This window comes from Mycteria americana, chromosome 4 (genome assembly GCF_035582795.1).
Source record: "Mycteria americana isolate JAX WOST 10 ecotype Jacksonville Zoo and Gardens chromosome 4, USCA_MyAme_1.0, whole genome shotgun sequence".
Classification (NCBI taxonomy): Eukaryota; Metazoa; Chordata; class Aves; order Ciconiiformes; family Ciconiidae; genus Mycteria; species Mycteria americana.
The window spans coordinates 31,906,841-31,934,631 of record NC_134368.1 but is presented as its reverse complement, the minus strand read 5'-3'; the positions used below and the strand labels follow the sequence as shown (position 1 = coordinate 31,934,631).

General features: G+C 43.3%; 1 protein-coding gene across 1 annotated transcript; it reads left to right on the top strand.

The window, feature by feature from the left end:
- The first annotated feature begins 576 nt into the window (after positions 1–576).
- On the top strand, positions 577–27,791 carry KDR (kinase insert domain receptor). Its single transcript, XM_075500076.1, has 26 exons — positions 577–684; positions 1,932–2,071; positions 2,267–2,435; positions 3,792–3,903; positions 3,997–4,160; positions 4,998–5,154; positions 6,264–6,384; positions 6,975–7,083; positions 7,828–8,172; positions 9,043–9,189; positions 9,342–9,473; positions 11,144–11,250; positions 11,658–11,793; positions 12,065–12,169; positions 13,392–13,505; positions 14,726–14,814; positions 16,539–16,695; positions 18,180–18,280; positions 19,626–19,748; positions 19,885–19,996; positions 20,390–20,489; positions 20,606–20,711; positions 22,590–22,741; positions 26,201–26,297; positions 26,420–26,508; positions 27,381–27,791. Exons 1-26 carry the CDS (start codon positions 615–617, stop codon positions 27,598–27,600), a joined length of 3,474 nt encoding a protein of 1,157 aa, XP_075356191.1. The 5' UTR covers positions 577–614; the 3' UTR covers positions 27,601–27,791.

The window sequence follows — 27,791 nt, the reverse complement described above, 5'->3', positions numbered from 1 at the left end:
TTGGAAAAGTTTCCTCCGTAATCACGTGACAAATAATACCCATTTACCAATTGAATATTCTTCCAGATTACAGATCTCCATTTGTGACTTCAGTTAGTGATCAGCTTGGCATTGTATACATCACTAAGAATAAAACTGTGGTAGTGCCGTGCCTTGGAACCGTATCAAATCTCAATGTATCTCTACATGCGGTAAGGAAAAAAACCCGTTATTGTAAGAGTTAGTTGAAATCACTGTGACATAAATACGTTGCCTGAAGTATAAATATGTTTCTTAAAAACTTCTTTCTATTCTTGGGAATTTTACAGCCTGTGATTACAAGGTGAGTGCTGTAACTGTACTCGTCCATGGTCCTGCGCTCTCAAAGTGCAGAGTGATGGCCTATGAAAGGGAGATTGCCTGAGCTAGGATGTTAAAACTGGGACCCCTGCGGTTATGGAAAATGTTGGACTTGAAAATTCAGGGCTGTTTGATTTTTGAAATCTGACTATGTATTTTATCAATATTTCAAACAGAAATATCCAGAAAAGATATTTGTTCCTGATGGTAAATCAATTTCATGGAATAATAAAAAAGGCTTCACTATACCCAGTCATTTAATCAACTATGCGGGCATGGTCTTCTGTGAAGCTAAAATAGATGATGAAAGCTATCAGTCTGTGATATACATAGTCGCAGTTGTAGGTAAGCCAAAGTTTTTTTTTTTCTCTATAGCCAATGTTATTTTGCTCGCTGCAACATACTGAACCAATTACATTTGGTTGGACTCTAGGTTATTCAATACTGACAATGCAGCTAATGCAAAATGGATGTTGTGATATATATTACTTTTCTTTTAAATGCAATGTATTGTGTTCTTTCTGGTTGATCATTGGGATAAGTGCTTCTATTTTTAGTGTTACATAGATGCCAGGGATTTTTTTTTTTTCCTGACAATGCAAGCCTTTTTCCTAAAATCACTCTACTCTGTACTTTATTCACTTATCCAGGATCCAAGTCATAGTTGAAGGGAATTAGAGGCAGGCATCCATCAGCAGCAGATGGGAGGGAATTGCTCTGAGGGGGTACCAAGGGAATGGGGGATCTGAAGGTCACACTAGGAGCTATGTTGTCTTCTCTCCTTCAGACCTATGTCCTGACTCTGACAGGAGTTTATGCTGTCCTGGTATATTTTGTCAGTTGTTCATCAAAACCCGGGAGTAACATGATGATTCTGTGGAGCCTCAAGCCTTAGCTGAAACTGCAGCTCTTTCTCTTTTGACTCTGAGGACACAACGGCCACTTCAGGTGGCTGGTTGGCACCAAGGCAGTCTCGCCTTGCTTGGCAGGAAGACATAGCAGTCCTCCATCCTTTACTCTGTGCAGCAGGCTCTTGCTTCTCCACCAAATGCATCAGTCTTCACTCTGATTTGGAACAAATTCAGAATTTCTGCAGATTTTCTGCATTCAGAATATTCTAGTTTGGAACATTTTAAATATTTTAAGTCTACAAACTAGACTTTGGATAGTTTTACCAATGCCAGACCGTCATTCTTAACAAAGTTCCCACTTATTGCTGGGGGTGGAGATGTATCTCCTTCAGCTTCAGGTCTCCCAAGGGTAAGAAGAAGGTGTCTAAGGCAGAGGAACTGTGTGGGTCACTGTCTCCTGCCTGCTCCCACCGCCGGGGGGGCTCTGATCAAGTGCATGCGTCCTGCTGTGCCGTGTCTGACGCGGCTCTCAGATGGGAAATGCTCAGAGCAGGCACATCCTCTCCCTCCAGGCTCCTTTGTACACCCGTCATCATGCTGCACTGGGGCATCGAGGGGACGCATTGTAGCTCAGGTTTCGGTGGGAGTTTCGGTGAATTTGGCTGGGAAATTTGGTGCTGAGTGCTGTAAAGAAACCTCTTCTTACCCCCATGTTTTGTGTGTGCCTTTTTCTTCCTCTAGGATACCGAATTTATGACCTGACGATGAACCCACACTACCAAGTAGAGCTGGCAGTGGGAGAAAAACTTGTTCTCAATTGCACCGTAAGAACAGAGCTGAATGTAGGAATTGACTTTAAATGGGACTACCCTTCTGTCAAGGTAAATCTGTAATAACTTAAAGGTGCCAACATCCCAATGAAATTTTATTTAGTTATAATGTCACTCCCAGCTTTATAACATTGACAAAGTAGATGATAATATACAAATAAATTGCTAGTATATACAGGTGTGCAAAGTGTGACAAGAGGAATAACAATAAAATTCCCAAACACTTCTGTCTTTTATCTGTTACAGGAAAAACGTGCAACCATAAGGGATTTAAAAACCACTGCAGGAGAAATAAAGAAGTTTGTAAGCACTCTTACTATCGACAGCGTGTCCTTAAGTGACAAAGGTCGATATACTTGTGCAGCATCCAGTGGCCGTATGAACATGAAAAACAGCAGTTACTTCATTATCCATGGTATGGCATCTTCCCCTTCAGTTTTGTTGGTTGCTTCAGATTTGGAATTGATTACTGGGATGCAGAAGGCATCTCGGTGATGAATCAAACGACAGAAATAAACCAAACTGCAGCTACAGTATTTCTCTTGCACCCACTATAGGATTATTTTTATACCACAACCTTAGCTAATTATAAGATTTTAAAGGATCCTGTATGTTACTGAAAGCTGTAGAATCCCGTAGGAAAATGGGCAGTAAAATAAACTGAGGTAAGCCTCTGGTCCTCTTCTGTGTTGACCTCCTTGAGGTCCCGTAAAGCTGGATTCTTGTAGATGACTTTGTGTAAGGGTTGCCTGTTCTCACTCCAGGTGAACTTCTGCTAGATTCTGGTGGCTCTGTGGGACGAGAGTCTGGGTGGGCATGAATGAAGCTAAGAAAATAAAACTTTCAGCTTTTACATTATGAATAGGTGAATCAAATGGAGTTTTGGTCGTACGGAAATGATGCAAAGGAAACAACTTTGGCTAAGTGCATAGATAAGTACGAGATCACATCCTACAGCCTTTTCTCAAGCCCCTCTTGGGCACAGCCCTAGTGGCTCCACTGGCTTGCTTCTAGAAACAAACTGCTAGCATGAGCACGGCCCATTTTTAATCACCGAGTCAGACAAAGGGGTTTATATTTTCAAGGAGACTGGTTTTCCTGACTTCTGATTTCAGGGGCCTGAATATTAATGGCTCTTTTTCTTTTTTTCTAACATTCAAACTTATTATGTGGCACAGTGATTCAAGATAGACTCAGTTTTCTCCTGGGTTCTTTCTATTTCTCTTCAGAAGCCAAAGCCAGATCATGTGCTATAGTGAGTGTACCAGATATCAAGTTGATACCATCCTAAATCTTAGCCAAAAGGCTAATCACTGTCTTAGTCTGAATGCAAGTTTATAGCTTATAACAAGCAATGTAAATAATTTCAAAGTATTCTGTGACTGCAATGGTTCAAATACCTACTTCAGAAGAGGCTGAAAGTATCTAACTTTATCACATTGTAGTTTTGAATTCTATTATTTCCTGGAATGAGTAAATCAAGCCAGTTTTATGATATTTATTTATTTATTTATTTATTTATTTATCTGTCCTGCCAGCTGAGTCTTGTCTCTGATTTCCAGAGCTCCCCGGTGGGGGAACTGGTCTGCTCCTCTGTGCAAGGGAAAGGACTTGGTAGTCATGGTGGGTCCAGAGCCCACCAGCTCTCTCCAGTTTGGAGCCAACTGTGCTTTACCAGTGGCGTCCTGTCGCTGGCCTCTATTTGTCATCTGCTGTTACGTGCTAACGCTTTTGTCCACATGGAAAGACAATTTCATTTAATTTTTTGCAGAAAGTCCTTTTATTCACCTGGAGAGAATGGAGAATGTGGTCGAGACAAGGTTAGGTGATACAGTCAAAATTCCCGTCAAGTTTAAAGGATATCCTCCACCAGAGGCAAAATGGTAAGAATCGGGACACAATATGTTTGAAAAACTGAGCTATTCTTTGTCAAGGTAAATCTCTAAAGTATTCAAAGCGCTCTATGTTTTCTTCAGGTATAAAAATGGAAAAGCCATCAATGCAAATCATACAGTTAAACTTGGCTACACATTAGTGATCACAGAAGCAACTGAAAAGGATGCTGGGAATTACACTGTTGTCCTTACAAACCCTACTAACAAGATGCAGAAGAGACACACGTTTACCCTGCTTGTCAATGGTGAGTGGCGTACAGGGGTACCTTTCTTTCCCGTGTGGATGTGGTGTAGTACCATTCTTAGGATTAAATTCATCCCAGAGCTATGAAGATTTAAGTGGGGGTGGTGGCCAGGAGGAGAGCACTTGAACCTGAGCCCTGGGAGGGCAGAGGTGGCCCATCTCTCCTGGCTTCAGGATGTGCTGGTTGAGAAGCTGCAGGCTCCTGGTGTTGTTGTTGTGATGATACTTCGTATGTGTTTTTTGTTTTCTGTATATTATTTCTTTGCCTCTGCATCCTGCTCTTTTCCTGCCTTCCTTGCTGGCTGTGCTGCCAGAGTCCTCCCCCACCCTGCTCCATCCTGGCCCTGTCCCGCCTCGCCCATCCTTCCTGCCTCACGCCGGCTGTCCCTCCTCTTCTGTCCTGCCTTGTGCAACTCTCCTCCTCCCTCCTCCTCCTCCTCCTCCTCTCTGCTTCCCAGGAAACAGCCTAGCCCCCATGCTTTGAAGACCACAGGTCTTGGAAAGGGCAGCAAGGCTACATGCGGTGGGATCAGGGCTGGGGAATAATATGCATTTAAAGGTTGGGGATGGTGGTGGGAGTTCGAGGGCTGCATTTTAAACCAGGGAGTAATGAAGGGAGATTTTCTAGGAGATAGTAAGCATTGTGTCTTGAGGGCCTGATCCTCAAGGTGTTGGGCAGGTTCACCTCTTCCCAACACGTCCTTGTTCCTTGGAGATGCTCTGCATCGCGCTCGGGCGTAGGGCACGATGTGAGTTTCTCTCCGTGAGTCTAACGCGTGTAGGCGGTGCCGTTGGGGGGCCGTTAGCGGGCGGTGTAACCGGCTGCTCTCTCCTCCAGTCCCCCCCCAGATCGGCGAGAACGCGCTGCTGGCCCCCGTCGACTCCTATAAGTACGGCTCGACGCAGGCGCTCACCTGCACTGTCTACGCCGTCCCACCGCCCGCCACCATCCTCTGGCACTGGCAGCTGGAGGAGGAGTGCACTTTCAGCCCCCAGTGAGTACTAAGCCCTTGCCATCTCCTGCGGCGTATGGAGCTCTTGAGGGTTGTTTGGGTTGGAGGGGTTTTTTTGTGTGCATCCCTTCTCCAGGCTCATTACCGAGTGCAAACCCAATGGCCAATGAAGAAAAGATTGTTGTACTTAACAGGCAGATCGTTGCAGGCAGGCTCTGCTGAGGTTGTCATCGTTGGTGGTGAGTTGCAGAGGCAAGGGCCACCCACAGCGAGGAGCCAGCAGCGCCTGCCTGTTGCCGTCATGCCTTCTCGAAGGGCATCTTGGCTTGCGCGGGGTTTCAAATGCAGCTATCTGCGTGCCCTTCCCTCAGGTCTCCCCATGGGATGCAGGCCCAAAGCTCCATCCCAAACATAGGAAACTTGCTGTTTATGCTAATTACGGATCTTGGTGGTGTTTTTTTTTTCTTGCGCTCAAGTGCCGAGTGTGACGGTGCTCTTTATCTGTGTGAAAGTGTATCTCGGAGGAAGTACACTGATTGATGTTGGGGAATGATAGAGAGAGTGCCTGACTGAGGTTCACGCAGCTTCCCTTATCTGGGCCTGCCATGAGCCCAGATTTCCTTTAAAAAAAAAAAAAAAAGGCCAGGAAAAAAAAAGCATTCTTCTTTCCTGTTGTTGTTTTTAAAATGATTTCCACTAGTTTCTTCCTTTGGTGCCTGGTTGCTTCCTACACAATGGCTACTGTCCTCAAGAAATTCTTGTAGGGAGTTCAGTGATTTCTATGTCTCTCTGTCTTCCTTTGAACTAAATTAACTTGAATCATCCATTTATGAATGGAGGTTTGTTCCCAGAATAGCTGCTTCCCTCCAAGCATCCTGATTGAGCTGACACAGGCAGATTAATTAGGAAATTCACCTTTCAGCTTGGGGGTTTCTTATTTTACAGAGCACAAAGGTCTCAGAAGGTTATAGGGTGCAATTTAATAGAAATGTTTCCAGAAACGTACCCTTCCCTCCCAGATGCAGGCTGTGGCCAGCGATGCATCTGATTTATAGATAAATATCTGCGTGTTATAAAGAGAAGACAAAACCACTCTCTTGAAGGGCGAATATTCATCTTATCTAATGCATATGTCTCTGCTTATATCTCAGGAAAGTTCGCTCAGGAGCCAATCCGTATGCATGCAGGAAATGGAAAGTGATCTCGGAGAGAAAGGGTGGGAATCAGGTTGAAATAAAGCACCGAGTCGTTAGTATTGCCGGGAAAACAAAGGTGAGCAGATTTTCTTTTCTGTTGGGATGATTAGCCCTGTTCAGCAGTCCACATATCTAGAAATATATCACTAGAGATGAGACTCTTTTCACCTAACGTTAAACTGGGGGCTCTACTCACAGCTAGTCATGCAAGCTTCTACTGAAGCCAATAGGCAGAGGTAGACACTTTCAAGTCCTTTAGACACTGACTTTAGACATTGAGGACCATAACTTAGATTTCAGTGGTTACCTTTTAGTGGTCTGAAGTTAGGTGAGTTAATCTTGCCAATTAACTGTGATAGGGAGAAGCTGGAGAGACTGAAGAGCAGAAAAAGTTGTGAGTGCAGCATTTATTAACACATACTGAAGTCTGCCTTCTGGCAGGCTGCTTTTTCTTGTTTTCTTTTGCCTGATTGTTACAGACTTAAGGAAAAAAATGTAACATCAGGAGGGGACTGTGCTCCTGCCGTGCCATGGATTTGTGCTATGGAGGGATTTTTGGTTTTGCAGATATCTGCAGAGCACTTTGCTGAGCTGTTGAGGTGGTTGGGCTCACGTACGTAGTTTAGCACTGATGTGATATGAAATTGCTCGATTGTTCTTTTGCAGACTGTAAGCACCCTCGTGATTCAAGCAGCGAATGTATCTGCTTTGTATAGATGTATGGCTACGAACAGAGCTGGGTCAAGTGAGAGAGTTATCTCCTTTCATGTGACCAGTAAGTATACCCTGTGGACAACAGCCGTGTTAAAGTAATGTTATTTCGTCTGTTTTGCTAATGATAGCTGCTTCAACGTTGTTGTCTGATTCCTGTCCCTTATAAAATCCTTTCATTCTTTAGGAGTTTAGGTTTTCTAAGGTTTTCCTAATGCAGCCTTTAAAGTCACCACCTAACTTCAGCCAAGTGGTTAGTTCTGCTGGCATCAGTGGAGTGGCAGTCCTGTGAAAATGATGCAAAATGGGCACTCTTGTCCTGAGAGTGCTTGCTATTGGTCTTTTGCAATCACTTAAAAGAGCTACAGAGAAAATATGGTAGTGCCACAAAATAAGTAAAGACGTACTGTAAAAGCTGAGACTAAAATTTTCAAAAACAGTGGCAAAGAGCTTCCGTCTTCTTGAAAATCAGTCCCCATATTCACATGCTGAAATAATATTTTAATCCAAATCTAAAAGTGAACTATAAGATAATGCTAAGAATCATCTTAGGTTGCCGGAAGTTTCTACAGTAAGAGGAACTATATTCATTACACAGGCCTTTCTTTGATCCATTTTAAATGTATCATTTTAAATGAGATTGTACTCTTTACACAAATGATTGATTGATTTTTCAGTGTTTTGTTTCCTTATTTACAACTGGCCAAGATGAGGATAAGGCTGTACTTGTAAAATGGCTTTTTCAAGTTACTGTTGGCAACAAAATGTGCAACCTAATAGGAACTGCTTTTATTTGTTTAACTTTCAGGGGGTCTTGAAATTAATCTCCAGCCTCGGAATCAGCTCACAGAGAAGGATAACATATCCTTGCAGTGCACAGCGGACAAATTCACCTTTGAGAAGCTATCATGGTACAAACTCAGTGCTCACGCTTCGCAGACTCCCTTTGGAGGGCTGCCCATGCCCGTTTGCAAGAACCTTAATGCTCTCCAGAAGCTGAATGCAACAGTTTTAAATACCAATGGTGAAAATGTCACCTTAGAGCTCATCCTCCGTAACATCTCCCTCCAGGATGGAGGAGACTATGTTTGCATTGCTCAGGACAAAAAGGCTAAAACACAGCACTGCCTGGTGAAGCACCTCACTGTTCAAGGTACAGATCTCTTACTGTGAACCAAAATGGGTGGTTGTGTATGAAAATTATTGCAGTAGTGTTAGGTTTTGGTATCTTCAGGCCTTGCATGTGTTGGCTTAATGGTGCACTCAGTTTGTTAGATAGATTTAGACCATTTGTTGTAACATGCAGGTCTGTACACTGTGCTGTACAAGGAGATGAGTTTGGCTTTTGCACAAATAATGGCATGTGTTTAGCTCAATAACTTCTCAATTTTACTTTTCAAAACACGTTTTTCCCTCTATCTGTTTATGCATGTGTGTATTCATCACATTAATGCTACTGCTTTGTGTCACTGACTCTTGAGTTTGAAGTAGCGTCTATAATTTAAAACTGTCACGAAGTGATGCTAGTATTCAGGTGCAAGCAATGTAAGCTGATAATCAATCAACTTTTCACACAAATAGTGATGACTTTGCTTTGGGACCTAGATATCTGGGCTGATTAGGCGGATTCAGGAAAATATCTATGTATGTTCATGGGCTGTCCTGAATGGACGTTTGATGGACCAGCAGTATCAGACTTCTCGTAATGACCCTGGAAATAGAAATGTGAGAGAAGCAATTTCTAACCTATTCCCTCTTCCCTCAGCAGCCTGAGCAGTTACAAATTCAACCATCTAAAGCAGGCTGTGTCAATACTGTTAAAATTTCCTTGGCTATTATAATTTTTTCATGTCATGTGGAAGTTTAACTATGATGTTAACATGAGCACTGTGGCTGTTGGTGTTATAAAAGGATTTGAGACTGTTACTGGGCCAAGCATGTAGAGTGTCATCAAGTACTATTACTGCAAAAATGGCTGTTTTCTTTAATAGTCAGTAATTTTGCCATATTTTCAAACCAACAGAGCCCATGGCACCCACACTCATAGGAAGTCTGGAAAATCAAACAACAAACATTGGTGAAACCATAGAAGTGTCATGCACAGCAAATGGCATTCCTCCTCCAAACATCATGTGGTTTAAAAATAACGAAACCCTTGTTGAAGATTCAGGTGAGGATTGCTCCTTTGCTATAATTTTCTATCACTTAAGGGCTTTCTTTCATGGGACTCACTGCTGATTTTGACCATGAAAAGTTTCATTTTGAATTTTTAACACAAAGCGGCATAAAAATAGCAGAACTAAGAATCATGATTTTTCCCAGGTATTGTTTTGAAAGATGGAAACAAAACGCTAACCATACGTCGAGTGAGGAAAGAAGATGGAGGGCTATACACCTGCCTTGCCTGTAATGTCCTTGGATGCAGAAAAGCAGTGGCTTTTTTTTCAGTGGAAGGTTAGTGTTAGCTTCTTTCCCGATTGTGCATGAAATCTTTATAATCACTAAAAGGAAAATCTACTGGCTGTCCTGATCGGAGATCTGAAAATACACCACGAGATTTGTGAAAAGTCCTGACCATTCCTATCAAGCGCAAGTTGGGTGCTGTCATAGCCATCATAATCCCAGCTGTTGAAGCTGACACGTTCTTCTCCACAGCGTTGTTTAGTGCTTTTCAACAAAAGTTGAATCTATCTTGTGGTTGCAAAGAAAAACTCTGCCAGTCTGTATTACATGCAAACCTATACAACAGAGCCTACCTAAACCTCCAGATATCCTGGGGCATCTCTGTTGTCTTGGCAATGTAATTGTCACACTGTTTTTTAACAGTTGTAACTTTTTAAGCTACGTCATTGCTGTCACAGCATCTAAGGAAAACAGAGTGATGACTTTGTGCAAGAGTGATCACTCTGTTGTGATTGCCATCCCATTTCAGTGGTAGGAACAGGTAGCAGTTTTGGATTAGGGAACTCCAGCCTCAATCCACCAAGCTCTGCAAGTAGCGTATGTGAGACCCATCTCTCACTTGTTCCAGTCCTCTTGTGGCACGCTGAAATGCAATTCGCAATAATAAACAATAAATCCTAACAAGAGGTTAATCTGCAGTCTGAGTAGCTGGAACCATGATGGACTTTCCACCAAGAGTTGCAATGAGAAGCCTCGAACTAAAAGCTCCTTGCCCTTGATATTAGTACATTTGCAAAATTTAGTCACGGAATCGTTCACAAACCTCTGTCTTATAAGTCAGGGTGATTGTCCAATCTGTAATTAATGCAGTATCCTGTTATTCTTGTAGGTCCCATTAGGATATTAAGGTGTTGAGCAATATGTTTACATGGGGTGGAAATGATCTGCAGCTGACATCAATGTGGATTTCAGCTGATGTGGTAAATATGGCTGGGGCATGTCTGTAAAAGTTGGAAATCTGTGTAGGACATACTGTTTCACTCTAAGAAATTTATAGTGCAGCTCATTGGCATCATGCAACGGAGTGTGCTGCTGTGTAGGAAAATCTGTATGGTGCAAGGGATGAAATACAGGAGCATGATGTGGCGAACGGGAGCTGAAGAAGAGAGCTGCTCCTGCGTATTAATAGATGTTCAAGTGGTATCTGCTGGAGACTGTTTTACTGGAAAAGGGATGTTGTAAATAAGACCTTATTTTCACGTGTTCTTGTAGAACCACGCTTTTTCATGCCCCAGCTGAAGCATGTAAAGAGACAAGAGAGAGATTGTTCTCTGGGTCATTCTCACAGCACTTTATTTACTATATGATGGGTTTTTTTCAGTTTCTGATGAAAGAGTTATTCATTCTGAGTATTCTAAAACAATGATTTCTTTTAAAAATGTGAGATTTTACTTTTTTATATTTGCCAAAGGTCCAGATACTGTCCTTGGAACAAAGCTGGTGCTACGAAATTGGGTGGTGTGTAAAACATCACAAAACTAAGTGTAATATTCCAACATAAAACGCCAAGCTTTTTGTTTTGTTTTGCTTTCATTTCCTTGCTCCATGTTGCACTTTTAAAACGAACCTTCAGAACAAGGACCTCCATTCTCTACTTTAATGAATGAACAAAACCAATACGCTTCCAACTATCACTCAGATATTCATTTATTTCTTCCCAGGCACTGAAGAGAAAACAAATCTGGAGCTCATTATCCTCGTTGGCACTGCAGTGATTGCCATGTTCTTCTGGTTGCTTCTTGTAATCATCCTCCGAACCGTTAAGCGGGTAATGAAAAAATTCTCATACTGTCCTATCAGCACTGGTCTTGCATGACAAATGAGAGCTGACTTGAGGCCTTTTGTGTTGTTTCTTTCCATTGTTCTTAAATCAACAGACACATTTTTTCTCTCCATGCCGTAACATTCTTGCCTGGAACCAGGGGCACAGAAATTTGTTTTTAATTGAACAGACCCTCACAGGAGAAAAAATGTTTCAGCTGGTTTTGTTTATTTAAAAAAAAAAAAAAAAGTGCAAGTAATTAACGATGATCACACTCACGATGACATGGCGTAGGGAAATGGTAGCCTGACATTTTTGGGAAATAGTGGAACACTTAAAAGTGAGAAAATGGCACTTTGCCTGCACATCACCAGCAAAAAATCTGTGCAACTACAACTAATACCATTTTCCAGGCCAACGGAGGGGACATGAAGACTGGCTACTTGTCAATCATCATGGATCCTGATGAAGTCCCTATAGACGAGCACTGCGAACGGCTCCCATATGATGCCAGCAAGTGGGAGTTTCCCAGAGACCGGCTAAAGCTAGGTGTGTCTTCATTGCACGAGCCATTTAGTCATACTGCAGCCAGCACTGTGCTGGGGGGTGTTTCAGGTCCTGGCTTGCCATGGGGCTGCCCTGATGCAGGACCCCCGGATGGGCTCTGTGGTCCCATAGGATATAACTCATCCTTTCCCCATTATCAGCCCTCTGTTAATTTCTGATACATAAATTCAGTTTAGAGTTGCTGTTTATTCTGCACCTTTTGCCCACTGTGCCAGGCAAATAAATCAGAGTACGTTCATCTTCTCACTTCAAGGTAAACCTCTTGGGCGTGGAGCTTTTGGCCAGGTCATAGAAGCAGACGCGTTTGGGATCGACAAAACTGCTACCTGCAAAACAGTGGCGGTCAAAATGCTTAAAGGTAAAAATGATGACTAAAACTTCACTTTGAATACACAATATAGGGGTAATTGCCAATACTATAACCAGTAGATAGAAAAAAATCAAAATGTTTGTACCAATGGTGTATACAAGTTTAGCTTAACAGTTGATGCAATGAAGCAATGATTAGGGAAAGTACATGCCTTTACCTCATGGATAATTGCAGCAATGCAACTGTGGTTTCTTAGCCATAGCTTTATAGATCTACTCAGGTTCAGAATATAAAATTGCTCCTGCAAGCAATTTGCATGTGTCCATTTTTGCCTCATGCAGCCTGGTAGGGAGCTTTCTGCAAGTCTCAGACAATGGCTTAGGCACGCTCCAAAATGAGTAATAGTTTTGAATAGCTTTCTCCTCACTTTAAATCATATTATAGTGCCTTGTATTCGCCACAGGAAAGTTGAGAGCTGCAGTTCCCAGACACACTGTTCCTGAGGAGGACGTAGCTGGGGCAGCAAAATGGGGCTCCCAGTAGCCAGGGGCTGTATCCCACCCTGTGGTGTACTGCAGGAAGGGTGGGAAAGCTGGGGGATTTCTAACAGTACCATGTGAGCAGTCGCAAGCACAGGCAAGACCTATTGCACACTCGTTGCAATGAGATAAGTGTGCAGTAATGACAATAAAAATTAGAAAACCCTGTCCCTCCAGCTTCCTAGTGCTCATGCAGCCTGCAGAGAGCTGCCTCCTCTGCCCCTCTCTCCCCACTGCTTCAGCCCTTTCCTCTTCCCCTTCTGTCCCTGCGGGATGAGGACACCAGCCATGTCTCCAGGCTTTTGGTGAGGCTGCAGGGTCAGGCATGTTTGGCCCTGGCCCTATCCCCCCCAGTCCGTGGACCCGTTGGACCCTTAGCGTGGACCCCAGCAAACGCTATGGGACGATGTTTCTAGCTCTTCTTGGCTGGAAGGGTCAAATGGCAGAGTACAAACTGCTCAAAAGGTCTTTAGGAAAAAAAGGTGTTTGCTAATCTGGATTGTTTGTGTCCCTGTTCTGATGTACTGCCCTTGGCAAATTTGGGAAAATGTTTAAAAGCAGAGCAAAACCAACCCTGTCAGGCATGTGCCTAGCTTTCATCAGTGTCCTGCAGCACAGCTGATCCAGGCTACCAACCAACAAGACTTCTCAAAGTAACAGAAGAGAGCGTAGAGGAGGGGGAAACCTTTCTGTCTGTGATGCTCCTGATCTGTGCTGTTTTACCTCTGCAGAGGGTGCAACCCATAGTGAGCACAGAGCACTTATGTCGGAGCTGAAGATCCTCATTCATATCGGCCACCATCTCAACGTTGTCAATTTACTTGGAGCTTGCACAAAGCCAGGAGGTGAGTAACTTCTCAGTGGGTGGAAAGGTGCTAATGAAAACCATATTTCTGCCATTTCTGCTGCATAGAAAATTGAGTTTCAAAATTAAGATCTGGAAGAAATTGTCTTCTTTTTTTAAAAAGAAATTCTGATAAGAGTGAGCAGGTCCAGGGGGTGGAATAAGGGCTCAGAAGCCAGCTCCATCCCTACATCCAGCTCCATCCCTTAGTTGTTCTATCACTGCTTTTGTGTACCTCAGATCCACTTTATAGTGTAACAGACTTTGGGTCTGAGTCTGGTACCGGATTTAACAAGTTGATCGTATTCTTGTCACTGGCTACAGTGCAATTGCAAGCTGTGGCTTCCCTCCCTTGCTTTGGATGGGCTGTGGGTGCCTCTGTGTGTGTGTGTAAGGAGGGGAGATTGCAATTTGGAGTCCAGCTCTGGGTGGATGAACCTATTTTACTTTATAATCGGGGACAGATGTTTCATTTAACAAATCCAGCACTGCACACTAATTTGGAAGAAATTCAGTGTAAAGTAACTCAGTAATAATTTTTCAGGGAAGCTGACTTGTTGGCTTACTGTGGGATCAGAATTTAATTTGTAAAGTTCCATGACAGAAGTGCAGTAGTTGAGGGAAACATAATCCATAAATATTTCTTTCCTTGTTTATTCCATAATAAAATAGACATGGCCAGTATCTGGAACCTAGGATGGAAATTTATCATTGCAGTATATCCCTATATGAAGCAATTTGAGCATGAAAGACCACATTTGGACTGTATATTAAGGCATCTATGTCTGAAACCGAGATTCCCGTTTTAAGTTTTTAGGACCTAAACTGCCTACACAAAAATGCGTAGATAATCATGTGTGTACTTCATTGCAGATGAGTGGTTAATTGCACTGAAGTTCATTCAAATACGTGTGTTGCATCCTTACAATGTCAATTAGTGTAGGCAGTTATTGGCACTTTAAGCAGAGCACTATACATTTTCACATATGAAATTAAGCCTGTGATTTTCAAAAGTATGTGCTCTCTTTTCCTTCCTTATACAGCAGAAAAGGAATCATTTCCCTGCTTTAATTTTTTTTATTACTGGTATTTTTAAAAACCTCTGCGTAGCAGAATGCTTTTTGAAATGTATGTTTGAAATGTATCTAGCCACAAACTATGCTGTGAGATAAGGTGGGATATAAGTGGTCTTTCTAAGGAATTGCTTTTTGTGTTATACAGGCCCACTCATGGTGATCGTGGAATATTGCAAGTTTGGAAATCTGTCAGCTTACCTACGGAGCAAGAGGAGTGAATTTGTCCCGTACAAGGTAAGGAGTCAAGGTTAACAGCATAATATGTGATTTGGTGGGTTTTTTCCACGCACAGTGTTTCTGTTTCTAGTGCCGACTGTAGTGGCAATCCTTGGGGACGCTGAATATCTAGTACTTCTCATGGGAATGAGAGATGGCAAAGACATCAGAGGTCATCTAGTCTTTCCCCTGGCCCCTGCAATGTAGCTCTTTTGTTATTGTTAGCTTAAAATGTGCAAAGGAACTGGGCTTCCACTATTTCCCTTGGCAGATTATTCTACACTTGGCCATATCTGTCAGGAAGTTTTTTCTGATTATCAGCCTGAATTTTTTCCTTTCTTAGTTCAACTCCAGACCACCTTAAATAACTACACTCCCTGCTTAGTATATATATCCATTAGATATCCATAGCTATCTTCTGTCACATGATTATCCTTTCTGCTATCCGCTTGGCTCATTGCTGAACCAGGCTATACATTTTTTTTTGCCGTTAATCATTTTGTATAAGTGATGTATCTCATGAGTTCACGTTCAGCTTTTCACCTCCCCAGTCCTTTGCAAAGGCGAGTTCCCATCACAACAGCCCCTCTTTGCACCCCGATTTGAAAGGAGAGTGGGGATGGAGATGAGCATTTTCAAACTCGTTTCTGTTCACCTCTGTGTGAGGGTCTGATTTCTGGAGAAGGTTGGAAGCGTCCATCCCCTCTGAGGGTCAGATTGCTGGATGAAGAGCACGGCTGAGGGTGCTCAGCACTGAGCATCGTGCTCGGGACCCTACCCCTTTTACCCCCAGCCAGGAGGGAGGCCCCTGGGCTGTGCTCTGCCATGCTGGTAGACCTGAACTTCAGTCTTCCTGCAGCTGCTGTGTTTAGATAAGAGCTTCTTCAAACTGCTTGTCTGTTCTCCAGGGGGTTATTTTTCTTCATCCTTGGAGTCATTGTTTACTATTTTATATTGGCAAAGGCAACTCGCTGCATCCTCTTGTGAGGTAAAAAGGATAAACAAATATCGGAGAGGCCTTGAAGGAAGAGGCAGGGTTTCACAAGGGTGCTGACCCTTGCTTACACAAGCAGTGGGGATGGGAATTGGCAACGGAAAAAAACAGCCCTGCCAGGGCAGAAAAGTCACCAAACTGAAGCAGAAGAAAATGGAAACATGGCGGACCAAGCCTGCGGGGCTGGCATCCTCCCTAGAGGCATTTGGTGGCTTAGGGGAAGAAGGAAATAAATCAGATTTTGAGTGCTGCTAGGGTTTTGGCCAAGGTAGAGGTTTAGCGGAAGGGTCTTTGCAGCAGCAGGAGGTAAAGCTGTAGCAGTACGGAGAGGCTCAAGAGTATGAGAGGGGGTTCGGCAGCATCCACGCATCCTTCACAAGTGGTGGGCACCAGGGAGCTGAGAAAGCCAGCTGGTCGGCGTGCATTTATTCCCAAGCAAGTGGATATGTTGATGGGGGGCGGCTGGGAGGAGGCGGGAGCAGGCTAAAGCCATGCTGTGGAGTGGCAGAGGGTGCTCAAGCCGGTGAGCCATGCGTTGGGCTTTGCCGGCGCTGTCACCGCGCCAGCCTGGTGCCCCAACCAGAGCTGTCTTGGAGCCGATCAGCCGGTCATGCCAGTGCTGGGCTGCCCTCCCTGCTTTCAGTGGTGCCCGTGGCACAGACTGTGGGGAGCGTCATTGCCTCTCCCGAGGAAACTTCTGGCACACTTTCTGCTTCTGATTTCTTCCACTCTCCCCTCACATTTCTAGACCAAAAGTGCCAGGTTTCGGCAGGGGAAGGAGAACTATGTTGGTGATGTCTCTGCGGACCTGAAGCAACGGTTGGACAGCATCACGAGCAGCCAGAGCTCAGCAAGCTCTGGCTTTGTGGAGGAGCGGTCCCTCAGTGATGTGGAAGAGGAGGATGGTAGGATATGTCTTCTCCTGGTGTTCTAACAGCTGTCATTGGTGGGGGCTGATGAGGCACATTGGGGACCACGTGATTTCCAAAGCTCCCTCAAAACTGTGTGCAGGGTATTTCCTGGATAACCAAAGTTCCCAAGCTATGGATCATCTAGTTCAGCATCCCAAACCCCTCAGCCCAATCCCAGGTAATGTCCTGTCTGAAAAGGGTGTGTTTTTAGTCCACTGCCTTTTGGAGATCCGTCTATTTAACCTTCCAGTCTCTTCAGGGAAAATCGCAGAGCACAAACTCCGAAGGCAGTGCAGAGAGGGATGCGCCAGGATGCTAACTGGATTTCCTCAATGTTTACCAAGAAGTTAAATATCGTGAAATGCCATCTGCTTCACTGCTTATTAGCAGAGAGGTTGATTTGCCTTCCCTCTGCGCAGGTGGTCTGTCAGGAACAGGAAACCTGAATTATCCGCTCATTCAAAGCCTCCCCTGGATATATGTACCTTCTGCAGCGGTTTCACTGATGCATTTGCCATGTTCTCCTTTGCAGAGACACCGCAAAGTGCTCAGTGCTGCCAACATGTTTCAGAGACCGCTGATTTCAGCAAGCAGCGAGATCAGACTGGTCAGGAGGGAGGCCATAGCTTAACTGCCTGTACTTCTGCTAAAAGTCATGTAATGCAAAGAAAAACATCAGTATGTTAACACAGAGGATGATCTTGTGGTTTCAATGCGATCCTAATAGGTAACGTCAGGCATGCACTGTATGCATTTCCACACCATTTTGGTCCTTTTCAGACCTTTCTGGTGTAACCACTGACCCTCTGATCTGGGATGTTATAAGCAGTATGTAGACCTAGAGCAGGCCTTGAGATGAGGGTTTTAGCCACCAGTGTTGTAGTTCTTGGTAGATTTCTTCTTAAAATCAAGAGCTGAGCAAAGCCATTGAGTTGTTTATTTCAGCAGGAACTAAATGCCTAGGTATCTTTCTTGGATACTTGAGTACATTATTCCTTCAGGTCACTAGAGGATGAGGTTAGGCTTCTTCTACCCTAAATTAGCAGGGCCTTTTGCCAAATTCAAGTCTTTCTCCCCATGGCATATTCTTCCTCCGTAAGGACTAGGTGGGGCCTCCCTCTCATCGGTTTCCAAATTCATCTGCTGAAACCACAGCAAACCTTTCCTGTCCTAGGAACTTGTGAGCTGAGTTTTGGTTGTTTTTCTTTTGGGATTGTTTCGCAAACCTTTCCACTGGTGGGAACTCTGGAAATAAGCAAGGAGGCCTGGGGTATAACCCATCATCTCAAAGTTTATTTTACACAGGACTAGTTTGGTGTAAAATGGGTTGTTAGAGATAATTATGTAGCCAAAAAAGGGCTTGGTTTGCTCTTCCAGTTCAATGTGGCATAAGGTTAAGATGGACTTTTACCTAAGAAGCAGTTATGGGTGAAATCTGTGACAAAGGGCATGTTTGACTGTTGTCTGATTCTTTGCAGCTGGTCCTGAAGACCTTTGCAAGAACCCTTTGACCATGGAGGACCTCATCTGTTATAGCTTCCAGGTGGCGAGGGGAATGGAGTTCTTGGCTTCACGCAAAGTAAGGCACTTCTCAGGAAGACTGGCGTGTTATTTATTTGACTGTAGGAAATAGTGCTGTAGGTCTATAGAAGGAAACAGCATGTTCATCTTTGGACTAGCAGTCATCTGCAACATTTTCTTTTTGCCCTTAGACATACCCGAATCATTAATACTACAGAGTGAAACAGCCCATGCATTTATTGACACAAATGTTAGTGATCTGTATAAGGTTTACGGGTCACCGATTCATAGAAGAATGATTAAGTAGTTGAAGGAGGGGAGCTGACTTATGAGGACGATTAAAGGAATTAGGGACAAATCCCTAGTAACCGGAGCTAAACTAGAGTAAAGGAGTTTTCTCTGAGGAGGTTGCCTGTAACTTGTGCGGTGGGATTGGAAGGGCAGTGTGAAGAGAGACGATGCTCACCTACAAAACTTCATGGATGACTCCTTGGAGAGTCTCTTGCCAAAGACACCCTGGCAGTCAATAGCATCTCACCTGCATTTTGGCCTTCTAGAAGTGCTTTTCTGTGGTTTTATCCTAAATACATATAGTACATGCTTCAAAGGATTCAATTCCAGCAAGAGCGAGGAATTGCCTGCAGTTGTATAGAAACAAAAAGGACTTAGAAATGGGAAAATGAAATAAAAGCAGGGAATATAACAGTGCTCTAGAGTGCAGGCTAGGCATTCAAAAGCAGACTTCAGTCTTTTCTAAAAACATATATTTGCCTACATTTTATACATCCTGGTTGGTGTGTGTATGTAAAAGGATATCTTTCCAGGATCTGTATTTCTAGGCCATACTAGAAGCAAATCTGCAGCCACTTTCAGAGCCTGGCTTTTTTACTTCAAGCTATCGAGGCTTGAGTTTTGAAGTCTTTGCGTTGTTGGCTACGCCGTCGTTCTGCATAGGTAAAGGCATGGACTTTCCTGTCTGTAGTCAAGATTAATTTGTGTTGGAATCAAATCGGCGTTTTAGTGTGATATGTTTTTCAGAGAGAGAGTGGAGTACACAGATTTGAGTGAACCTAAGTAAATCTAAAGGTAATCAAATCTGAACCTGTTTTGTGTCAGCTTCTTAGGGTAATTAATTAGCTAACTTCAAAGGCCCTCTCTGCATAGTGGATAAACAGATGTATGTTTGGACTTGGGAACACAAGCCTCCCTGAGCCAAATCAGTTGTGACCATCAAAAAAACACTTAAAATCAGTAACTGTTGATGCTGAGGTTTCTTTTTCTTAAAAGGTTTTAAGAATTATCTGGCCTTTGAGGGTAGGAGAGCACATATGTGAAAGAGATCAGCCCCGTGGATGGAGCTGTGACAACAGGCAGCGTATGAAGTTGTTTACTTCTCTTTGCAGTGCATCCACAGGGACCTGGCTGCTCGTAATATCCTCTTGTCAGACAATAATGTGGTCAAAATCTGTGATTTTGGCTTGGCTCGAGACATCTACAAAGACCCAGATTACGTCAGGAAAGGAGATGTAAGTTTCAGATTCTCTGTTTGCGAGAGAATTAATATGAAGTCAGGACTCCTTTTTTTTTTCCCTTAAATGGGTTTGTGGGAACTCAGTGTTTTGTTAAACTGTGATACCTTCTTGTTTACGGAAATGCTTTCAGGCCAGACTACCCCTAAAATGGATGGCACCAGAAACCATTTTTGATAGAGTGTATACCATTCAAAGCGATGTATGGTCCTTTGGAGTTCTGCTGTGGGAAATATTTTCATTAGGTGAGTCACTTTAATTTTATGGAGCCATCTTAAATTTTAAACAACAGAGTCTGAAGAAAACAGTCAAAGTGTTCTTGGATCCTCTTTAGCATTTTTTTTTTACTTCTTGAAAATTTCCTGTTTATTTTCTCGCTCAAAATAAATACTCAAATTTCCTTAAAAATGCAAATGTGGGAACATGGACTTGAAATGCCTCTTCATACAATTTCAGTATGTGATTATGTGCCTCATTTACTCAATCAGTTGCTGTTGCCATCATAAATATAAATTATTTGCACATCCAAATATACTGAATTACCTTATTAACTTAGGCCATAGCAAATTATTTGTTTGAAAATTAATCCCAGAATTTAAGAGTCTAATGCATTAAAATTACCATTGCTCTCATTTTAGGTGCGTCGCCATACCCTGGAGTGAAAATTGATGAGGAATTTTGCAGAAGACTGAAAGAAGGAACAAGAATGAGAGCACCAGACTATACAACACCAGAAATGTGAGAAGCTGTTCTTCCAGCTGCCCACACGTACCTCACAATAACAGCAGGTGCTTGAGCAAGCAATAGGTGCTGTTTTCTTTATGCTGATATTTTAATGGGCTTTGTCCTTCTAGGTACCAAACAATGCTGGATTGCTGGCACGGAGACCCTAAGCAGAGACCAACTTTTTCAGAACTGGTGGAGCACCTGGGGAATTTACTGCAAGCCAACGTCCGTCAGGTACATGAAATGTACTCTCTGGTTGCTAAAACCACCAGCTGAACCCTGCCTGTCCCACCAGCCACCACGAAATCCCACGGCCGGGTACGGTCTGCTGGAGCTGTCGGGTAGCCTGGGCTTCTTCCACCGCTCCTGTTACTGACCGGCAGCTGGGGCAACTGGCAGAGAAGAATGACCTGGTGGGGGAAAGATCGCAGAGGTCTGTTGTGGTAACCAAAAGCCACCTTGCCCTGCCAGCAAGGGCTTCCCGTGACAGGACTGCTGTGGTTGCTTAGCTGTCTTGCGGAGGAGTTGTTGGCACAGGCTCAATTCCCTGCTCTGCTGCCAATTTCTGTGCGTACTGCAGAGGCATTTCGGCAGGTAACTCCCATTGATCTTACTGTGCCAAAGATAGATATCTTGGCATATGTGAGGATGTGGGACGCAGTGTTTTTAATTACTCTTCTGGAAGACAAGGATACAGGCATTTCACTGCCTGTCAGCAGCTCCATACGGATAAGCGTATTAGGACTTGTCCGATATACAGGCATTGTGGTAAGAGAGCCCATTGCTTCCAGGTGGGGTACACGGGCCTCCCTCCCTCCTGGGTTCTCCATCTTGTGGCTCCCTCTTCATGCACCACAAATGTGAACAAGGCCAGGGCAATAGATGTGAGCACTCGGACGAAGGAGACTGGATTTTGCCACGTGCTCTCCTATTAGACTAGTTCTCCCTTTCCGACCTATTGGTAGTGATGAGAATTACCTGTCCTTCCAAAGTATCTTGTCTTCTGTGCATACCAAAACTCAGAAAGGATATAATTTGTTCACTTTCCTACAGAGCAGCTTGAATCTTACGTATCACAGAATCATAGACTGGCTGAGGTTGGAAGGGACCTCTGGAGGTCCTTGGTCCAAACCCCCTGCTCAAGCACCTAGGGCCAGTTGCCCAGGACCATGTCCAGGTGGTTTTTTAATATCTCCAAGGATGGAGACTCCACAGCCTCTCTGGGCAATCTGTGCCAGTGCTCATTGTAAAAAATGTGTTTCCTTGTATGTTCAGAACATACTATATGTATATTTGCCCATAACCTAATCTGGTTGCATTACTAATGATTTAGACTCTTGTCATAAACTGTAGTGTACTGTGACTATAGCAGACAAACATGATTTACTGTCTGATAACTAATAGCTGATTATACATGTGTCATATTGTAGTCCAAAAGGGATAAATGCAAAAAAATTAGAGACAAGGGGGGAATCTACAAAATGATTTCTTATGGGACTATAAATAGGTATGCAGTACCAAAGGATGCATAATCCATTTTTTCTCTTCATACTTTAGAGCAGAAATGTAAACAAATGGAAAATTTTTTTAAAAATGTTGTTGTTGTTATTCACGTCAAGTTAGATGCCAAAGTATTGATAGAAAACTTCCTTTTTGCTATCTCCATTTCATTCTTTTTTCCTTTACTTCTTATATTTAATTTAGGTTTTATGATTCAGATGCTGTGGTCCAACTCAATCTCACTTTCAGTTTAAGGTTATTTTTTCCCCTCAGGGTCATGTTCTTTGTGTCATTGCAATCCAAACATTACTAGAATTTAATTTTTTTATTTCAAAGACATCAAGAAAAAGTTCAGTGTACGCATTATGTCACAGTATGCCATATATAAATCTCTTTTTTTTTATTGAAAACTATTTGGCAGTGGCTCTTACTAAGTTTCCTCTTTTAATGAAGCTGCTCCTGCGAGGGTGGTATAATGCTCATAGTTTAATAAAACAACCACGGTAGCTCTGTTGGACTGCTGCATTCTCCACATATGTGTGTGTAGCTGTTTATGTCTTTGTATCTCTGTAGCCTTATTTAATTTTTATATTTTTTCACTGCATTCTACAGGATGGTAAAGACTACGTTGTCCTTCCTTTGTCAGTATCGCTGAATATGGAAGAGGATTCGGGTCTCTCTCTCCCAACTTCACCTGCTTCCTGTAGGGAGGAAGAGGAAGTCTGTGATCCTAAATTCCATTATGACAACACAGCAGGAATTAGGTATTTTATATGGTGGACATCCTACTGGGGCCTCTGGGCAGGTTTTGTTCATGCTGGGGGCAGGGAAAATGAAAGGAAGAGACTTCAGCTGCCTGGTCCATATTTGACCTCCTCCATAGGGATAAGAATGAACCTGTAGAGTTTTTGCAGGCAAAAACTAGTTTCTTACCTCCCCAAATGCTAGGGATTTTTTTTTTGCTACCCTATTTGGTATTCTCATTCAAAAAAAAGTGAGTATTTGTTATTTAGTTTTTAAGAACCAGAACAAATACAAAGTTTTACCAATCCAATTCAGTTGCGTTCACACTCTTGTATTGCAGCTCCCTAAAATATTAATGGTAATAGATCTGTCATTAATAACCTCCCTGGCATTTTTCCTCCCAAGGTGAAATGGTGGTAAATAGGTCATGAATTGATAGCCAAGGGGAAAGCGACCTAAATAGCGTCATCACTGGATTTTGTCTACTGCTTGCTTCTGGTGGGCTGCTGGGGCACCCACGATGGACCAATAGTGGTAGATGCTGTTGGGTATTGTGGCAGAGGTGGCACCCCCGGTAAGGAGTTTGTAGTAATGCAATTAAGCAGGGCTTCTGTTGGACATTGCGAGGACCTCGGGCACAGGATGTAAGGGAGAAAGAGATTTTCTCATCCAGTGCTGCCTAAGATCAAATTCAGCCGCTTAGATGCTGGGAGCTCTGGGGTCCTTGCTGCAATCTCAGAAGAAGAAGGATAGGAGATGGATCCAACCATCAGAACAGAGATGGACTCTGCTGACAGTTTTCATGTGGTTTCCACAAAGTGGAGCCCTCTCCCTCACTGCTTGTGTTATATCCACCAAAGACAAACAAAGTTCCCAGTCATTTTGAGTACTGCAGGATCGCATTTTTATGTGGTCCTGGAAAAGCCTAGGTAGGCGCAGACAGTGCATTTCGCACTTCAGTTGAACTTATGGTCCTAGAGCTGAACTCTCAACCCTGTGTTTTAGTAGCGGGGCAGTCCAAAATGTAAATATTTAAAAGACACAAAAGCATGATTTAACACTGAAAACATCACACCTATTTTCCACTTCTAATACTTCCTATATGGCTTTTCCCGGTCTGTACTTCCTGTTATGAACAGAATTAAAACCTCCCCATCAACATTTTAAAGAGACTTTGAAACTCTTTTCTCTTGTCTTACAGTGTGACAGGGTTTGTGAGAAAGCACTTGTGACAACCATGCTAGGAGAGGCAAAGTGGGGAGCCTCAGACATGTTTTGGGGCTTTATTCTTCTCTTCTGGTAGCTGAAAACGATTTTGTAGGCATGGATCTTGGTATACAAGTAGTGGAAAAGATTGATCTGTTCAGTAATGTCTTCTTCAGTCTTCACAAAAGTATTAAGTATGAGGAGAGGCTGATAAATACAATCTCTAAATCAAAGCTGGAGGAGGAGAAGCAAGCACAGGGAAAACAGAGAATATTAAAGAATATTTAGATTACTGAGGTAAATTAAAATCAGCAGGACCTCCTAACATCTGCAGTATTTGGCTTAGGAAATAGATACGCAATTTCTGAACCTTGTAAGATTGTCATTAAGAACAGTCAGGTGAGGTAAAGAAGATTTAAGGAAGTCTAAAGATAATGCCTGTTTTTAGAGAAAAACAGAAAAGGAGTAACCCTGAAATCAGGTTAACTTGAATCCTAGGAATGATCTTGGGATAAACAGTCAGCTAAATAATGGTAAATGCCTACAGGAAAATGAAGCAACTAAAAATGGCCAGCATGAATTTGTCAGGAAAAAATCAAGTCAAACCATCCAAGTTTCCTTTTTTTGAGAGAGAATAATTGGTTTGGCAGATAGCAGGGAAGATGTATTTTCTGTAGGGCATTTTTGGCCCTTTTTTTATGGGACAGCTTATTACAAAATGCAAACACGTGTCAGGAAATGCTGTCAGGGCGTCAGCTGAGCCCTCACCGCCACCAGGCTGGAGTCAGGCTCCACATGTGGCCCCTCCCTGCCTGCCCACTATTTCTGGTCCTGTTTGCACAGTAGCTTGGCTTAACCAGGAGGATCTCATTCATTGTAGCCCACGTAGGCTGACTCTTGTCTGGGCTGAGCAGAGGCAGGACTCCCATACCTGGGAGGTTGTCCAGATCAAGAGGCTGGGATTCCCAGTCCTCGCCGCCCTGGTAACTGTAGTCCCGGCCATGCAGTTCTGTGCCTGTGTGGACAATTAAATGCAAGCACACGGGGAGCTTTCAGACTAAGAAGGCAAGTTGTGGAATGAACTTCTCATCATTCAAGGTCAGGTTGTCCAGGAGGGTAAGTGGACTCGATTGTCCATTAGATGGACATTTTGGTCCTGGCAGGGTTGGGTGGGAAGTGGATTAGATACCATTGCAGAGTAACAGGAGCAGAAGACATGGTCAGTGCAGAGATCTTGAAAGAACTGATTTTGTTAAACCTAGGAAGAGAAAACGGAGAGGGAACATAGTTTTCAGTATATGAAAAGTTGCTCAAAAGAGGATGCTCATTAATTACTCTGTGTCCTCAGCAATAGGACAAATTTTATTTGAATCAAATACGTGGGTTTAATATTTGAAAAACATTCTAAGTGTTATTGAGCACCTGAGCAGGCTACCCAGGGAACTTGTAAAATCCCCACCAGTTTAAATAAATGTCTGTTGGAGATAGGCAGGACTCAGCGTAGCTAGGCTCAAAGCTGGGAAATGGGATGAACAACGCTCTTAATTGCCTCCAGCTTTGTGCTTCAAGTGGATGCAGGCTTCTCTTCTAACTCCATGGCTTTTTCTTTGTTAGCTGTTAGGAACATAAATTGGTCCTGTTTAACTGGGACAACATCCATTTTATTCCATATCCACTTAGACAGAAAGCTGAGGGTAGCTGTTTTCTTTGCTGTATCAGTACCTCCATGAAAGTCAATTTTATTTTTTTGTCCAATATTTTTTATGGATGTCATCCTGACCAGAGGGCTTCTTTTGGAGAAGAGCCTTCAAGAGAGATGTAGCACTCCCTGACCTGATCCCCACGGTTTAAGGGCGGCAGTCTGCTGAGTCTGCTGTTGTTGACCTAGGTCCAGCCAGGGGTCTCAGAAGTGCAGTCCAAAAGAAGAGACACATGTCTGTGCTCCAGGCTCCTCTGTTTATTATACTTCTAAGCGAAGCTTGCAGGAAGTGAAGCCCTCCAGTGTAACTGAGGAAAGGAGCTGTTTTCTCAAAGCCATTTCTTAGAATTTGCTCAGAGATCAAGGTTGTCAGGAGCAGAAGGTCAGAAACACGCCACTTTCTAGGCTGTTCATCCATTTCAATAAATGGATATTTTGAGGTTTGCATAATATGTTTTGACAAAAGGATTAACCTCTCTGTAGAGAGATAAAAGGATTCTGATATCATTGTGCTGTTTGCAGCCAAGTTGTGGATAGTGGACACAAAACTTTTTTTGTTTTGTTTTCTTTTCAGTCAGTACCGACAAGGTAGCAAAAGAAAAAGCCGCCCTGTGAGTGTGAAAACATTTGAAGATGTCCCATTGGTAACCACTGTAAAAGTTGTTCAGGAAGTGAGTTTATCTGTTGTTTGTTTGTCTGTTGTTTGTATGTCTTTTCCTTCTCTTGATGTCTTTTTTCATGGCGGTTTTTTTTTAATCCCTTTCCATTTAATGCATTTCTAACACCTTTGCAGGAAAACCAGACAGACAGTGGGATGGTTCTTGCGTCTGAAGAGCTGAAGACATTGGAAGAGAGCGATAAACAAGTGAAAATACCGTTTAGGTAAGTCTCAGGGTGCACATAGGATTGAACGTGACCTTTTGCCTGCAGTACGTCAGAAGACTGGTTTGTAAAATTTTTTAGAAGGCAGAATCATTTCTTATGGTATTTTTAAAAACACAAAGAAAAATTGTGCACTGTAGGCCTGGTCATCCGCATTTGGTACCAGGAGAGGAGAGGTAATGCAGCTGTTGGAAGCATCAGCCAGCACCGCAGAAAGGACTTGTATTTATCAGCTGCAAAAGCATCAACCACCCCTCGAAGGAACTGAGCCGGTGCACACAATTGAGCGTATTTGTGAGAGCCTGTCTGCAATGACAAACAGCTCTTTTTTTTTTTTTTTTTTTCTTTTTCTTTCTTTTTTCTAAAGCTGACCCTCGAGTTTTCAGGATGTACCTGGGTGTATTTTCAGAGTATTGTACAGGGTTTTCATTGTGCAGTTCACAGGAAGCACAGTGGCATTCATGGAGCTGAAACCTCACGTATGCTCTCTGAGAGCTTCTCAGGAATTATTTTTTCCAGGACAACTTCAGAGCAAACAAAGGTATACTGCAGTTACAATTGCACCACAGCTGAAATATGTGAAGCCTCTCAAAGTTTTCTCTCCATTTCATCTGCAGTCACAATCTAACTTCTTGTATCATCATAAAATTAAATATCTTTTTCATGCATTAGTGAAGTTAGGGTGTATAAAAAGGTCTCTCCTTATAATTAAATGCATGTTTTAAAAGGCTTGAAGACAGTTTTGCTAAGTGCACCATTTTGCTTTGGTTGTTGCTGTGGTAGAAAGCAGCTGCCGGCAGGAATTTCCCACCTGCCCTCCGGAAGACAATCTCCACACCTCTCTCAGTCCTGTTTCCGCTTGTTTTTCGCAGCACACTGGTGCCCAGCAAGAGTAACGAGTCCGTCATGTCCGAAGCCTCCAACCAGACAAGCGGGTACCAGTCCGGGTACCACTCGGATGACATGGACACCACCGTCTACTCCAGCGAGGAGACCGAACTCTTGTGCACCCGGGAGGCTTCGCCCCCGCTCTGCCGCGCACACGGGCTCGCCTACGAAGGCACCGCGCCGCTCGCCTCCCCGCCACTCTAGGGCGAAGCCGGTGGCTCCGGGTCCCCCTGGGATGTGCCTTCTTTGCCTGGACTGGTGGTATTCAGGTTTGATGTACAGAAAGACCGCATCCGTGAGACTAAGAAAAGACGTTTATTTTTCCTGAAGAGGATGCAGAAGCATCTGGCAGCAAAACTGCACGCTGCCAGGCTGCGGGGCACTTTCCTCGAGAG

Excerpts from the sequence above, each read along its gene's own strand:
- KDR (XM_075500076.1), top strand. The coding sequence starts at position 615 with ATGGTCTTCTGTGAAGCTAAAATAGATGATGAAAGCTATCAGTCTGTG. Across the intron at positions 9,190-9,341 it reads AACCCTTGTTGAAGATTCAG|GTATTGTTTTGAAAGATGGA; the intron begins GTGAGGATTGCT and ends GATTTTTCCCAG. Across the intron at positions 22,742-26,200 it reads GACAACACAGCAGGAATTAG|TCAGTACCGACAAGGTAGCA; the intron begins GTATTTTATATG and ends TTTTCTTTTCAG.